Below are 13,528 nucleotides of genomic sequence, written 5' to 3'. Positions count from 1 at the left end.
TAGGGTTAGGGTTAGGGGTTAGGGTTAGGGGTTAGGGTTAGGGTTAGGGGTGGGGTTAGGGTTAGGGTTAGGAAAGGTTAGGGTTAGGAGAGGTTAGGGTTAGGAAAGGTTAGGGTTAGGGTTAGGGTTAGGGGTTAGGGTTAGGGTTAGGGGTGGGGTTAGGGTTAGGGTTAGGGTTAGGAAAGGTTAGGGTTAGGAGAGGTTAGGGTTAGGAAAGGTTAGGGTTAGGGTTAGGGTAAGGGTTAGGGTTAGGAAAGGTTATTAGGGTAAGGGTTAGGGTTAGGAAAGGTTAGAGTTAGGGATCCCGGTCCAATGCACAGGCCATCACAGCTCTCCACCAGGGCCTAAGGCCTACCTCTCATTGAGGCCTTGGGGGTGAAGCGTGCCGAGTCTGGCGATCCAAATACGTTCGGCTCGCCGTCTTTGAGCCACACTCCATTTTGGGTCCGCCTCCAGGACCGAGGCCCGGACAGCGTCCCATCCGTGGAGGAGGAAGTGTCCCACCAATAAGGTGTGACTCTCCCTACCTCTCAAAATATTGTGTCGATGCTGTGTGAACCTGACCAGGACTGTGTTTCCCGTCTCACCCACGTACTGTGTCCCACAGGTAGCGCAGGTGATCAGGTAGACACAGTTCCTGGTCAGAGGGCTTCCCCGCAGCTGCACTCTAAAAATTGTGTTGTTTCTTGTGTTTCGCAACCAAGTCTGGTGCTTGAAAAATTGCCCGTGACCCCTGGGTGCAGAGGTCAACAAAGGCGAGAGTTTTGCCTTAACCAGGTAGGATTGCAGATTCCTGTTCCTCCTATAGGCTGCAATGATCCTCCTATTCTGCATCAGGTTTGTCCCTCCAAGGATTGAATTAAAATTGCTCCTGATTGCTCTTACTAGTTTCACAGTGGATGGTGAGTATGTAGTGACAAAGGGGAGGATTGGAGAGGTCTGTTTGGGCCTAGTCTCCAGAAATGTTTTAAAACACTTTCTTAGGAAAGAGCGACAGTACCCTCTGGTGGCCAAAACCGAGAACAGCGTCTTAGTTGCCTGTTTAAAATCCCCCCTGTCACTACAGATCCTGTGAAATCGGAGCAGCTGGGACTTCACCAGCCCAGCAAAGGTATGTCTGGGGTGGTGACTCGTCTTAAAGAGCAGGGCATGGGTGTCCGTCTCTTTAAAGAACACCCTAATATCCAGTATGTTTTTTTCCTGGAATCCCACACCTTTGTAGGTGGTGGTATCCAGGAAATCAACTGATGTGAAGCTGGTGGTGGATTTTAGGGTGATGGATGTGTTATGGTGGTTGAGGGTGTGCAGAAATATTTTGAACTCCTCCTCTGAGTGGGGCCAGACCCCCCAGATATCATCCAGATATCTAAAATAATGGAGAGGTTTCTTCGCGCAAGAGGCTAGGGCTAATCTCTCCCACTCTGCCATGAAGATATTAGCATACGCTGGGGCAAACTTCTTACCCATAGCGGTGCCCTTAATTTGAAGGAAGAAGTCTCCATTAAAGGTGAAGTCATTGCGGGTCAGATTAATTTCTAGTAATTGAAGTAATTCTTTGTCTGGTCTTTTTTTGTTTGGGTACTTTTGGAATATGTTTTTTATAGCTTGTATGCCTTCCTGTATGTCGATGTTTGTATACAGGCTATCGATGTCCAGTGTGAACAACATGGCGTCCTGTGGAATGTGAAGTGTCCTGATTGTTTCCACAAAGTGGTAGGTATCTTTAATGTAGCCCTCGTGTATAGTAGAGAGAGGGTTGAGGAAAGAGTCAATGTATTCTGCTGTGTGATAAGTGTCACTGCTGCAGTCAGAGACTATAGGTCGGCCTGGAGGGATTTCATGCGGCCTGCTCCACTTTGTGGGATCCTTGTGGATCTTCGGCAGCATGTAAAAAAGTCTCGCCCTGGGTTCAGAGGTGCCGAGAAGGTAAGTTTTCTGTTTGAGGTTGATAAATTTTTTGGTTAGGAGGTTTCCAATTATTTTTTCTATTAATTTTACCGTTTCTGGGTAGATGGGCTTTACTAATTTGGAGTAATATTTTGTGTCCTGTAACTGCCTGTATCCCTCCCACAGGTACTGTTCCCTATCCATAACCACAACTACACTACCCTTATCAGCTGGCTTGATAACAATGTTCTTATTGTTTTTCAGCTCCTCCAGAGCCACAGCCTCCTCAGGGCTGAGGTTCGGCCTGTTGTGGCTGATCTGAAAGTGCTGATCAAAGTGATCAAGGTCAGCCGTGATGAGGGCAGCGAGCTCGGGTGGCAAAGTGCCCTCAGGTGGGGTCCAGGTCGAGGCAGGGGTGAATTTAGGGGGGTCTGTGGAATCTTTATCTTGATAGTGTGTTGCTAATTTTAATCTTCTGTGGTATTGTTGAATATCCCACCTACTCTGTTCTATTATATTTTTGTTGCTACCTTTTGTGGGGATAAAATTAAGGCCTCTGTTAAGCAGGGTGAGTTGTGGGAGTGTTAATTTAAAGTGTTTTGCTAACACTAATATATTTTTATTCCCCTCCTGTGCTTGCAGGCTTATGGGGATTTCTAGTTTAAGTGCTGGCCCCAGTGCTGCAGCATGAGACCAGCAGTCTCCCGGGTCCAGTGGATCTTGTCCTCCACAGTTGCAAAGGAGGTTTGTGGGAGTTTTGGTATGAATTTTAGATTTTTCTCAATATATTCATTCAGGCGGATCAGGGCCAGGACCTCTGCTGTGGGGAGAGCTCCAGAGAAATTAATTAAGGGGACCCATACCTCCGCTTGAGGGAATCTATTTGTAGCAGCCCTCACTGCAGTCTGCAGCTGCTTAACTGTGGTCTGTTGAATGTTCTGATTTCTGTTGTTCAGACCAAAAGACAGGACCACCTTCTCCACCGTGGTGGAGACGACGGACCTGGAGAGGATGGCCTCAGCGTGCCTGAAAGTGGCTCCTGGGTAACTGTCGATCTGCAGCCCCTCTATGTTACATGGAGGGATTCTGGCCACGTTTGAATCCCCCATGACGAGCCATTTCTTTGTAACACTGAGGTTCCAATCCTTCATTTTGTTCTTTGTATTAATGTGCCTGCTGGGTTTGCACCTTGGTGTCTGTGTGGTTTCAGGTGTCTCTGTCTCTGTCTCTGTCTCTGTCTCTTTCTCAGGGGGATTCGAATTTGTGCTTTGTGGTCCTAATTTCAGTTGGCGTTGGACCGCAGACCTCAGTCTGCATGGAGTTGAGGCAGCAACAGGACTGGGAACAGGTGGAGGAGGTGCCTGTGCAGGGGGGATCTGACCCAGGTGAGCTTCCAGCTCCTGTGGGGACAAATCAATAATTGTGTCCAGTCCCTCATACACACAGGGGTTACGAACAGGGGAGACATCAGGCCTGACGTCCCTGATCGGAGTGCGTTTCACTCTCTGGGCCTTAGGTGAGGCCTCCTGGGGGGCAGGGGTGAGGAAAGTCTCCTCACCCACCACAGGAGACCACCCCTCCTGGACCGGCTCGGTCATAGTGGCTACGGAGACAGGCCCCGCCGCAGCTGGCAGCTGCGGCTGCGGGACAATCTCCGCCGCCACCTGTATGACGTGAGTCTGAGGGGGGGTAGGGGTAGGGGTGGGAGGAATGCACTCAGTCTGAGCTGCGTGTGAGGGAGTGGGTGCAGGGGGTGCAGGTGTGGATGTGTTTGTAGGCTGTGTGAGTCCAGCCACCAACAGAGCTTCTGTCTGCTCCAGGGTGCCCGCGTCGAGGCGACGACCCAGGTTCTTTCGTGCCCAGGAAGAAGCCACCTCGAGCGGAGCACGCCAGTGGTGAGCAGACATTTTGCTCAGCTTCTCCACCTCAGCCTCCATCACACCCTCATAATGTCCCCTCAAAATTAGCATGGTTGTGTATGCCCAGTTTTTCGCATTCCCCTCTATCAGGGCCTGCGTGTGAGGAGTGGGAGCCGCTGGCTTAATGTTGTCTGCCAGGTTCTGTCCCATTCTGGCGATGGCAGGAGGAGGGTCAGACGCCGAGACGTTCTTGAGGTGGTGGACAGTTTTAATGATGGTGTGTATCACACGCACCTTCTTTACGAAAGTCAGGGTCGTCTGACCGCTCCCCCCTGTTGTCCTGTTGTTCCCTTTTATTATTGTTGTTGTTGTTGTTGTTGTACATGTCTCTATTGTTGTTGTTGTTGCTCATGTACTTATTGCTGTAATGAGTCTTTGTAAACTCTTTGTGTTTACGTGTGTTGTTTTTTCTGGGTCCATAGGGAGCCCGTGGTTCCAAAAATTGAGGCTTGTTGCCTTGTTCGTAAGGACGGCGGCGATATCCATCGTTCCTGTTGTCCCCACGTCTGACCCGGGTGACAGAGGCGTAGGTGCGCCTCTGTCCAGGGCCAGAGCGTGAGCGTCCATACGGAGGAGAGTGACGCCTGCGTGGGCTGAAGTCCCGGGGTCGCCCCTCGCCACGGCGGTCCATACGCCCGTGGCGGTAGCGGACCTCGGTCCAGCCAGCGTCATCATTGTATCCTCTCATGTTCGTGTGAACAGTTGAGGAGGTAAGTATAATATTGTGTATTTATATATAATATATTTTTGTATTTTTATGTTTATTTAATTAATTCTTAATTGTTTTCCACAGGTTGGGATGGCTATAAATTGATTAAGGGTGATTAAACTAAATGACAGGCTTATGTCGCGACGTTTCGGCCCTATCTGGGCCTTCTTCAGGCAGCCTGTTAATTCAAACTATGTCTAAATGTGTGTCCTTTCTTCCTATTCTAATCCTACGTGTGTATCTGCTTTCTGCTCCTAGGGAGAGGTCTGCTCTGCATGCAGGATGAGAGAGATGTGGGGAGACGTGAAGCTGCTCCCTTTATAGACTCTGCAGCCAGCCACACCCCCTCCCAGGGTCAGTTGCATTCTGTTGAGATTTGAATTTCGAATTGAGCCAATAGGAAGGCAGGATTTTAAAATTAGTGCTTTTAGGGGGATTTTTTAGTCTTTTTTAGGTTTTTTGAAAATACAATTAATTTGTAACTGTATTTTAGATTTTCTGTGAATTTTTCCGTATTTTTTATTGTTTGTTTAGTTAGTTTTTAATTAGTTTTTCCGGTTTTGGGTAAGTAAAATTAGGATTTGTGCATTCTTTTTTGTGCTTTTTTCCTTTTTTACATTTTTTACAGGTGTGGTAAGTATAGATTGTTTTTGTTAATTGATTCATTGTTTAGTAAATTGTTGTTTGTTTGATAAATTCTTCAGGTTTGGGTAAGTATAATTATGATTCACGTGTTCTTTTTGTCCTGTTTTCCTTTTTCGCAGGTGTGGTAAGTATTAGGTGTGTTTGTTAATTGATTCTTTGTTTAATAAATTGTTGTTTGTTAATAAATTGTTGTTTGGGTGTTTTAATAAATTGTTCTTTGTTATAAATCATATCATGAGTTTTTTGGTAATTTCTTTGTTTGTTTTTTTGTTTGTACTTTCAATAAACCCCAGATCTGAGAGCTGGAGGCACGGGCGTGTTAGGAGTTGGGGTTAGGGACCGGGTTAGGGTTAGGGTTAGGGGTGGGGTTAGGGTAGGGTTCGGGTTAGGGGTTAGGGGTTAGGGTAAGGGTTAGGGTTAGGAAAGGTTAGGGTTAGGGTTAGGGTTAGGGGTGGGGTTAGGGTTAGGGTTAGGGTTAGGGGTGGGGTTAGGGTTAGGGTTAGGGTTAGGAGAGGTTAGGGTTAGGAAAGGTTAGGGTTAGGGTTAGGGTTAGGGGTTAGGGTTAGGGGTGGGGTTAGGGTTAGGGTTAGGGTTAGGAAAGGTTAGGGTTAGGAGAGGTTAGGGTTAGGAAAGGTTAGGGTTAGGGTTAGGGGTTAGGGTTAGGGGTTAGGGTTAGGGTTAGGGGTGGGGTTAGGGTTAGGGTTAGGAAAGGTTAGGGTTAGGAGAGGTTAGGGTTAGGAAAGGTTAGGGTTAGGGTTAGGGTTAGGGGTTAGGGTTAGGGTTAGGGGTGGGGTTAGGGTTAGGGTTAGGGTTAGGAAAGGTTAGGGTTAGGAGAGGTTAGGGTTAGGAAAGGTTAGGGTTAGGGTTAGGGTAAGGGTTAGGGTTAGGAAAGGTTATTAGGGTAAGGGTTAGGGTTAGGAAAGGTTAGAGTTAGGGATCCCGGTCCAATGCACAGGCCATCACAGCTCTCCACCAGGGCCTAAGGCCTACCTCTCATTGAGGCCTTGGGGGTGAAGCGTGCCGAGTCTGGCGATCCAAATACGTTCGGCTCGCCGTCTTTGAGCCACACTCCATTTTGGGTCCGCCTCCAGGACCGAGGCCCGGACAGCGTCCCATCCGTGGAGGAGGAAGTGTCCCACCAATAAGGTGTGACTCTCCCTACCTCTCAAAATATTGTGTCGATGCTGTGTGAACCTGACCAGGACCGTGTTTCCCGTCTCACCCACGTACTGTATCCCACAGGTAGCGCAGGTGATCAGGTAGACACAGTTCCTGGTCAGAGGGCTTCCCCGCAGCTGCACTCTAAAAATTGTGTTGTTTCTTGTGTTTCGCAACCAGGTCTGGTGCTTGAAAAATTGCCCGTGACCCCTGGGTGCAGAGGTCAACAAAGGCGAGAGTTTTGCCTTAACCAGGTAGGATTGCAGATTCCTGTTCCTCCTATAGGCTGCAATGATCCTCCTATTCTGCATCAGGTTTGTCCCTCCAAGGATTGAATTAAAATTGCTCCTGATTGCTCTTACTAGTTTCACAGTGGATGGTGAGTATGTAGTGACAAAGGGGAGGATTGGAGAGGTCTGTTTGGGCCTAGTCTCCAGAAATGTTTTAAAACACTTTCTTAGGAAAGAGCGACAGTACCCTCTGGTGGCCAAAACCGAGAACAGCGTCTTAGTTGCCTGTTTAAAATCCCCCCTGTCACTACAGATCCTGTGAAATCGGAGCAGCTGTGACTTCACCAGCCCAGCAAAGGTATGTCTGGGGTGGTGACTCGTCTTAAAGAGCAGGGCATGGGTGTCCGTCTCTTTAAAGAACACCCTAATATCCAGTATGTTTTTTTCCTGGAATCCCACACCTTTGTAGGTGGTGGTATCCAGGAAATCAACTGATGTGAAGCTGGTGGTGGATTTTAGGGTGATGGATGTGTTATGGTGGTTGAGGGTGTGCAGAAATACTTTGAACTCCTCCTCTGAGTGGGGCCAGACCCCCCAGATATCATCCAGATATCTAAAATAATGGAGAGGTTTCTTCGCGCAAGAGGCTAGGGCTAATCTCTCCCACTCTGCCATGAAGATATTAGCATACGCTGGGGCAAACTTCTTACCCATAGCGGTGCCTTTAATTTGAAGGAAGAAGTCTCCATTAAAGGTGAAGTCATTGCGGGTCAGATTAATTTCTAGTAATTGAAGTAATTCTTTGTCTGGTCTTTTTTTGTTTGGGTACTTTTGGAATATGTTTTTGATAGCTTGTATGCCTTCCTGTATGTCGATGTTTGTATACAGGCTATCGATGTCCAGTGTGAACAACATGGCGTCCTGTGGAATGTGAAGTGTCCTGATTGTTTCCACAAAGTGGTAGGTATCTTTAATGTAGCCCTCGTGTATAGTAGAGAGAGGGTTGAGGAAAGAGTCAATGTATTCTGCTGTGTGATAAGTGTCACTGCTGCAGTCAGAGACTATAGGTCGGCCTGGAGGGATTTCATGCGGCCTGCTCCACTTTGTGGGATCCTTGTGGATCTTCGGCAGCATGTAAAACAGTCTCGCCCTGGGTTCAGAGGTGCCGAGAAGGTAAGTTTTCTGTTTGAGGTTGATAAATTTTTTGGTTAGGAGGTTTCCAATTATTTTTTCTATTAATTTTACCGTTTCTGGGTAGATGGGCTTTACTAATTTGGAGTAATATTTTGTGTCCTGTAACTGCCTGTATCCCTCCCACAGGTACTGTTCCCTATCCATAACCACAACTACACTACCCTTATCAGCTGGCTTGATAACAATGTTCTTATTGTTTTTCAGCTCCTCCAGAGCCACAGCCTCCTCAGGGCTGAGGTTCGGCCTGTTGTGGCTGATCTGAAAGTGCTGATCAAAGTGATCAAGGTCAGCCGTGATGAGGGCAGCGAGCTCGGGTGGCAAAGTGCCCTCAGGTGGGGTCCAGGTCGAGGCAGGGGTGAATTTAGGGGGGTCTGTGGGGACTTTATCTTGATAGTGTGTTGCTAATTTTAATCTTCTGTGGTATTGTTGAATATCCCACCTACTCTGTTCTATTATATTTTTGTTGCTACCTTTTGTGGGGATAAAATTAAGGCCTCTGTTAAGCAGGGTGAGTTGTGGGAGTGTTAATTTAAAGTGTTTTGCTAGCACTAATATATTTTTATTCCCCTCCTGTGCTTGCAGGCTTATGGGGATTTCTAGTTTAAGTGCTGGCCCCAGTGCTGCAGCATGAGACCAGCAGTCTCCCGGGTCCAGTGGATCTTGTCCTCCACAGTTGCAAAGGAGGTTTGTGGGAGTTTTGGTATGAATTTTAGATTTTTCTCAATATATTCATTCAGGCGGATCAGGGCCAGGACCTCTGCTGTGGGGAGAGCTCCAGAGAAATTAATTAAGGGGACCCATACCTCCGCTTGAGGGAATCTATTTGTAGCAGCCCTCACTGCAGTCTGCAGCTGCTTAACTGTGGTCTGTTGAATGTTCTGATTTCTGTTGTTTAGACCGAAAGACAGGACCACCTTCTCCACCGTGGTGGAGACGACGGACCTGGAGAGGATGGCCTCAGCGTGCCTGAAAGTGGCTCCTGGGTAACTGTCGATCTGCAGCCCCTCTATGTTACATGGAGGGATTCTGGCCACGTTTGAATCCCCCATGACGAGCCATTTCTTTGTTACACTGAGGTTCCAATCCTTCATTTTGTTCTTTGTATTAATGTGCCTGCTGGGTTTGCACCTTGGTGTCTGTGTGGTTTCAGGTGTCTCTGTCCCTGTCTCTGTCTCTGTCTCTTTCTCAGGTGGATTCGAATTTGTGCTTTGTGGTCCTAATTTCAGTTGGCGTTGGACCGCAGACCTCAGTCTGCATGGAGTTGAGGCAGCAACAGGACCGGGAACAGGTGAAGGAGGTGCCTGTGCAGGGGGGATCTGACCCAGGTGAGCTTCCAGCTCCTGTGGGGACAAATCAATAATTGTGTCCAGTCCCTCATACACACAGGGGTTACAAACAGGGGAGACATCAGGCCTGACGTCCCTGATCGGAGTGCGTTTCACTCTCTGGGCCTTAGGTGAGGCCTCCTGGGGGGCAGGGGTGAGGAAAGTCTCCTCACCCACCACAGGAGACCACCCCTCCTGGACCGGCTCGGTCATAGTGGCTACGGAGACAGGCCCCGCCGCAGCTGGCAGCTGCGGCTGCGGGACAATCTCCGCCGCCACCTGTATGACGTGAGTCTGAGGGGGGGTAGGGGTAGGGGTGGGAGTGGGAGGAATGCACTCAGTCTGAGCTGCGTGTGAGGGAGTGGGTGCAGGGGGTGCAGGTGTGGATGTGTTTGTAGGCTGTGTGAGTCCAGCCACCAACAGAGCTTCTGTCTGCTCCAGGGTGCCCGCGTCGAGGCGACGACCCAGGTTCTTTCGTGCCCAGGAAGAAGCCACCTCGAGCGGAGCACGCCAGTGGTGAGCAGACATTTTGCTCAGCTTCTCCACCTCAGCCTCCATCACACCCTCATAATGCTCCCTCAAAATTAGCATGGTTGTGTATGCCCAGTTTTTCGCATTCCCCTCTATCAGGGCCTGCGTGTGAGGAGTGGGAGCCGCTGGCTTAATGTTGTCTGCCAGGTTCTGTCCCATTCTGGCGATGGCAGGAGGAGGGTCAGACGCCGAGACGTTCTTGAGGTGGTGGACAGTTTTGATGATTGTGTGTATCACACGCACCTTCTTTACAAAGTCAGGGTCGTCTGACCGCTCCCCCCTGTTGTCCTGTTGGTCCCTTTTATTATTGTTGTTGTTATTGTTGTACATGTCTCTATTGTTGTTGTTGTTCATGTACTTATTGTTGTAGTGAGTCTTTGTGAACTGTTTGTGTTTACGTGTGTTATTTTTTCTGGGTCCGTAGGGAGCCCGTGGTTCCAAAAATTGAGGCTTGTTGCCTTGTGCGTAAGGTCGGCGGCGAGATCTATCATCCCCGTCGTCCCCACGCCTGACCCGGGTGACAGAGGCGTACGTGCGTCTCTGTCCAGGGCCAGAACGCGAGCGACCGTACGGAGGAGAGTGACGCCTGCGGCGGCTGAAGTCCCGGGGTCGCCCCTCGCCACGGCGGTCCATACGCCCGTGGCGGTAGCGGACCTCGGTCCAGCCAGCGTCATCATTGTATCCTCTCATGTTCGTGTGAACAGTTGAGGAGGTAAGTATAATTTTGTGTATTTATTTATAATATATTTTTGTATTTTTATGTTTATTTAATTATTTTTTAATTGTTTTCCACAGGTTGGGATGGCTATAAATTGATTAAGGGTGATTAAACTAAATGACAGGCTTATGTCGCGACGTTTCGGCCCTATCTGGGCCTTCTTCAGGCAGCCTGTTAATTCAAACTATGTCTAAATGTGTGTCCTTTCTTCCTATTCTAATCCTACGTGTGTATCTGCTTTCTGCTCCTAGGGAGAGGTCTGCTCTGCATGCAGGATGAGAGAGATGTGGGGAGACGTGAAGCTGCTCCCTTTATAGACTCTGCAGCCAGCCACACCCCCTCCCAGGGTCAGTTGCATTCTGTTGAGATTTGAATTTCGAATTGAGCCAATAGGAAGGCAGGATTTTAAAATTAGTGCTTTTAGGGGGATTTTTTAGTCTTTTTTAGGTTTTTTGAAAATACAATTAATTTGTAACTGTATTTTAGATTTTCTGTGAATTTTTCCCGTATTTTTTATTGTTTGTTTAGTTAGTTTTTAATTAGTTTTTCCGGTTTTGGGTAAGTAAAATTAGGATTTGTGCATTCTTTTTTGTGCTTTTTTCCTTTTTTACATTTTTTACAGGTGTGGTAAGTATAGATTGTTTTTGTTAATTGATTCATTGTTTAGTAAATTGTTGTTTGTTTGATAAATTCTTCAGGTTTGGGTAAGTATAATTAGGATTCACGTGTTCTTTTTTGTCCTGTTTTCTTTTTTCGCAGGTGTGGTAAGTATTAGGTGTGTTTGTTAATTGATTCTTTGTTTAATAAATTGTTGTTTGATAAATAAATTGTTGTTTGGGTGTTTTAATAAATTGTTCTTTGTTATAAATCATATCATGAGTTTTTTGGTAATTTCTTTGTTTGTTTTTTTGTTTGTACTTTCAATAAACCCCAGATCTGAGAGCTGGAGGCACGGGCGTGTTAGGAGTTGGGGTTAGGGACCGGGTTAGGGTTAGGGTTAGGGGTGGGGTTAGGGTTAGGGTTCGGGTTAGGGGTTAGGGGTTAGGGTAAGGGTTAGGGTTGGGAAAGGTTAGGGTTAGGGTTAGGGTTAGGGGTGGGGTTAGGGTTAGGGGTTAGGGTTAGGGGTGGGGTTAGGGTTAGGGTTAGGGTTAGGAGAGGTTAGCGTTAGGAAAGGTTAGGGTTAGGGTTAGGGTTAGGGGTTAGGGTTAGGGGTGGGGTTAGGGTTAGGGTTAGGGTTAGGAAAGGTTAGGGTTAGGAGAGGTTAGGGTTAGGAAAGGTTAGGGTTAGGGTTAGGGGTTAGGGTTAGGGGTTAGGGTTAGGGTTAGGGGTGGGGTTAGGGTTAGGGTTAGGGTTAGGGTTAGGAGAGGTTAGGGTTAGGAAGGTTAGGGTTAGGGTTAGGGTTAGGGGTTAGGGTTAGGGTTAGGGGTGGGGTTAGGGTTAGGGTTAGGGTTAGGATTAGGGTTAGGAGGGTTAGGGTTAGGATTAGGGTTAGGGTTAGGGTAAGGGTTAGGGTTAGGTAAGGGTTATTAGGGTTAAGGGTTAGGGTTAGGAAGGTTAGAGTTAGGGGTAGGGTTAGGGTTAGGGTTAGGGTTAGGGTTAGGGTTAGGGGTTAGGGTTAGGGTTAGGGTTAGGGTTAGGGTTAGGGTTAGGGTAGGGTAGGGTAGGGTTAGGGTTAGGGTTAGGGTTAGGGTTAGGGTTAGGGTTAGGGTTAGGGTTAGGGTTAGGGTTAGGGTTAGGGTTAGGGTTAGGGGTTAGGGTTAGGGTTAGGGTTAGGGTTAGGGTTAGGGTTAGGGGGTTAGGGTTAGGGTTAGGGTTAGGGTTAGGGTTAGGGTTAGGGGTTAGGGTTAGGGTTAGGGTTAGGGTTAGGGGGGGGTTAGGGTTAGGGTTAGGGTTAGGGTTAGGGGGGGGTTAGGGTTAGGGTTAGGGTTAGGGTTAGGGGGGGGTTAGGGTTAGGGTTAGGGTTAGGGTTAGGGTTAGGGTTAGGGTTAGGGTTAGGGTTCTCCCATTGACAATGCATTGAAAAGGTCGCATTCCATCGTTTGATGACAGCTTCTCATCTATTAGTATTATATCTGGCTTCCATATTCCCGATTGTTTATTCCCGATTCCAAGTGTTGATTCCATATCACAAATGACCACTAGATGGGGGTAGACTACAACAAATGGCCAATTCCGTATTTTGATTCCAGATTTCTCTAATTCCATATACAATACTAAAAAAACATAAAATATCCATTTTTAATAATATTTGCAGATCAAAATGGCAGAAATGTTCCCATTGGTCTATAACAAAAGTAGAAGTCCCCAAATTCAGAATACAAGCCCCAAAGGTGATGCTGATGACCACCACAAGGTTCAAATGGGTCTAGGGTGGCTAATTAATATCAAGTTGTCCAATCAGACTGGCGTTTGAGGGTCTGCAAGGCGGCACCTAGCCTGAAAGGCTGTGAAAGTAGGAGACCTGTCCGAACACACAATTTCCAATTTGTCCCCGATGGCCTCAGAGCCAGTACTGTCCTATAGTCCAGCACACCCCTGGGCTACCATCCAAATGGGAGGGTCACAGGTGTCACCATTCTTGAGTTACAAGCACTCCATTTTATCTATCTCACATATGCTTATGCGAGGGGTCTGAAATTGATATATGTTGATCCTTGACCCCTCAGGAGCATGCCTTGTAAATTTCAGCCTCCGAAGAACATGAACCAAGCCAACTTTGCCAAATGTAGTCCGAGGGCCACAAGCAAGGCATCGATGGAAAGGGCACGCTGAGCTGAGCCGCGACGTCTTTGAACCAAAGCTGTGACCCCTTCCTGTCTGGAGCTAGGGGGCGCCAAAGTCTGACATTTCTCACTACTTTAGGTGCTGTATCTCTTTAACAGAAGCAGTGAGGGATGAGGGACAAACACAGTTGGAAAGCTCTCGGAGAGCTCTATCACATATGTCAAAATCAGACCCGTAGCTCGAAGTCTATTTTTCGAACCCCAGCAGAGATTTGACTGCAGCGAGGCCTTCGTGATCGATAGACTTTTAGGCCTTCCTGCTTAAGGACATGAACCAAGCCAACTTGGCCAAATGTAGTCCGAGGGCCACAAGCAAGGCATCGATGGAAAGGGCACGCTGAGCTGAGCCGCGACGTCTTTGAACCAAAGCTGTGACCCCTTCCTGTCTGGAGCTAGGGGGCGCCAAAGTCTGACATTTCTCACTACTTT

The 13,528-nt window shown here is 47.9% G+C and overlaps 2 protein-coding genes across 18 annotated transcripts in view; both read left to right on the top strand.

The window, feature by feature from the left end:
* Window positions 1-4,017, top strand: part of LOC117807980 — a 16,275-nt gene extending 12,258 nt beyond the window's left edge. The window contains exons 3-10 of the mRNA XM_034677332.1: window positions 1,642-1,713; window positions 1,808-2,279; window positions 2,530-2,631; window positions 2,844-2,930; window positions 3,137-3,272; window positions 3,404-3,560; window positions 3,708-3,782; window positions 3,897-4,017. Of these exons, the coding sequence (XP_034533223.1) occupies window positions 2,575-2,631; window positions 2,844-2,930; window positions 3,137-3,272; window positions 3,404-3,560; window positions 3,708-3,782; window positions 3,897-3,909 (525 nt within the window). The 5' untranslated portion in view covers window positions 1,642-1,713; window positions 1,808-2,279; window positions 2,530-2,574 and the 3' untranslated portion in view covers window positions 3,910-4,017. The remainder of the gene's footprint in view (window positions 1-1,641; window positions 1,714-1,807; window positions 2,280-2,529; window positions 2,632-2,843; window positions 2,931-3,136; window positions 3,273-3,403; window positions 3,561-3,707; window positions 3,783-3,896) is intronic.
* A 2,013-nt stretch (window positions 4,018-6,030) lies between these two features.
* LOC117807895 lies at window positions 6,031-11,300 on the top strand. Of its 17 annotated transcripts, none has more exons than XR_004630066.1 (14): window positions 6,032-6,306; window positions 6,499-6,572; window positions 7,437-7,508; window positions 7,603-7,721; window positions 7,947-8,074; window positions 8,325-8,426; window positions 8,639-8,725; window positions 8,932-9,067; window positions 9,509-9,583; window positions 9,675-9,824; window positions 10,023-10,310; window positions 10,568-10,663; window positions 11,076-11,091; window positions 11,251-11,286. XR_004630066.1 is itself a non-coding variant. In XM_034677297.1 (11 exons), the coding sequence occupies exons 6-11, from the start codon at window positions 8,370-8,372 to the stop codon at window positions 10,108-10,110; spliced, it is 600 nt and encodes a 199-aa protein (XP_034533188.1). In that variant the 5' UTR covers window positions 6,031-6,306; window positions 6,499-6,572; window positions 7,437-7,508; window positions 7,603-7,721; window positions 7,947-8,074; window positions 8,325-8,369; the 3' UTR covers window positions 10,111-10,234. The 17 variants fall into 17 exon arrangements, 4 of the variants coding, with proteins under 4 accessions (XP_034533188.1, XP_034533214.1, XP_034533202.1 ...); XR_004630069.1 differs by lacking the exon at window positions 11,076-11,091 and adding an exon at window positions 10,939-10,943 and having other exon boundaries at window positions 11,251-11,275; XR_004630064.1 differs by lacking the exon at window positions 11,251-11,286 and adding an exon at window positions 6,862-6,906 and having other exon boundaries at window positions 11,076-11,189.
* The last annotated feature ends 2,228 nt before the right edge of the window (window positions 11,301-13,528 follow it).

The sequence above is a fragment of the Notolabrus celidotus genome, chromosome 2 (assembly GCF_009762535.1).
Source record: "Notolabrus celidotus isolate fNotCel1 chromosome 2, fNotCel1.pri, whole genome shotgun sequence".
Taxonomy (NCBI): Eukaryota; Metazoa; Chordata; class Actinopteri; order Labriformes; family Labridae; genus Notolabrus; species Notolabrus celidotus.
This window is presented reverse-complemented; position numbering and strand designations above follow the sequence as displayed.

Excerpts from the sequence above, each read along its gene's own strand:
- LOC117807895 (XM_034677297.1), top strand. The coding sequence starts at position 8,370 with ATGAGACCAGCAGTCTCCCGGGTCCAGTGGATCTTGTCCTCCACAGTT. Across the intron at positions 8,427-8,638 it reads CCTCCACAGTTGCAAAGGAG|ACCGAAAGACAGGACCACCT; the intron begins GTTTGTGGGAGT and ends TCTGTTGTTTAG. Across the intron at positions 9,068-9,198 it reads GCAGGGGGGATCTGACCCAG|GTGAGGCCTCCTGGGGGGCA; the intron begins GTGAGCTTCCAG and ends TCTGGGCCTTAG.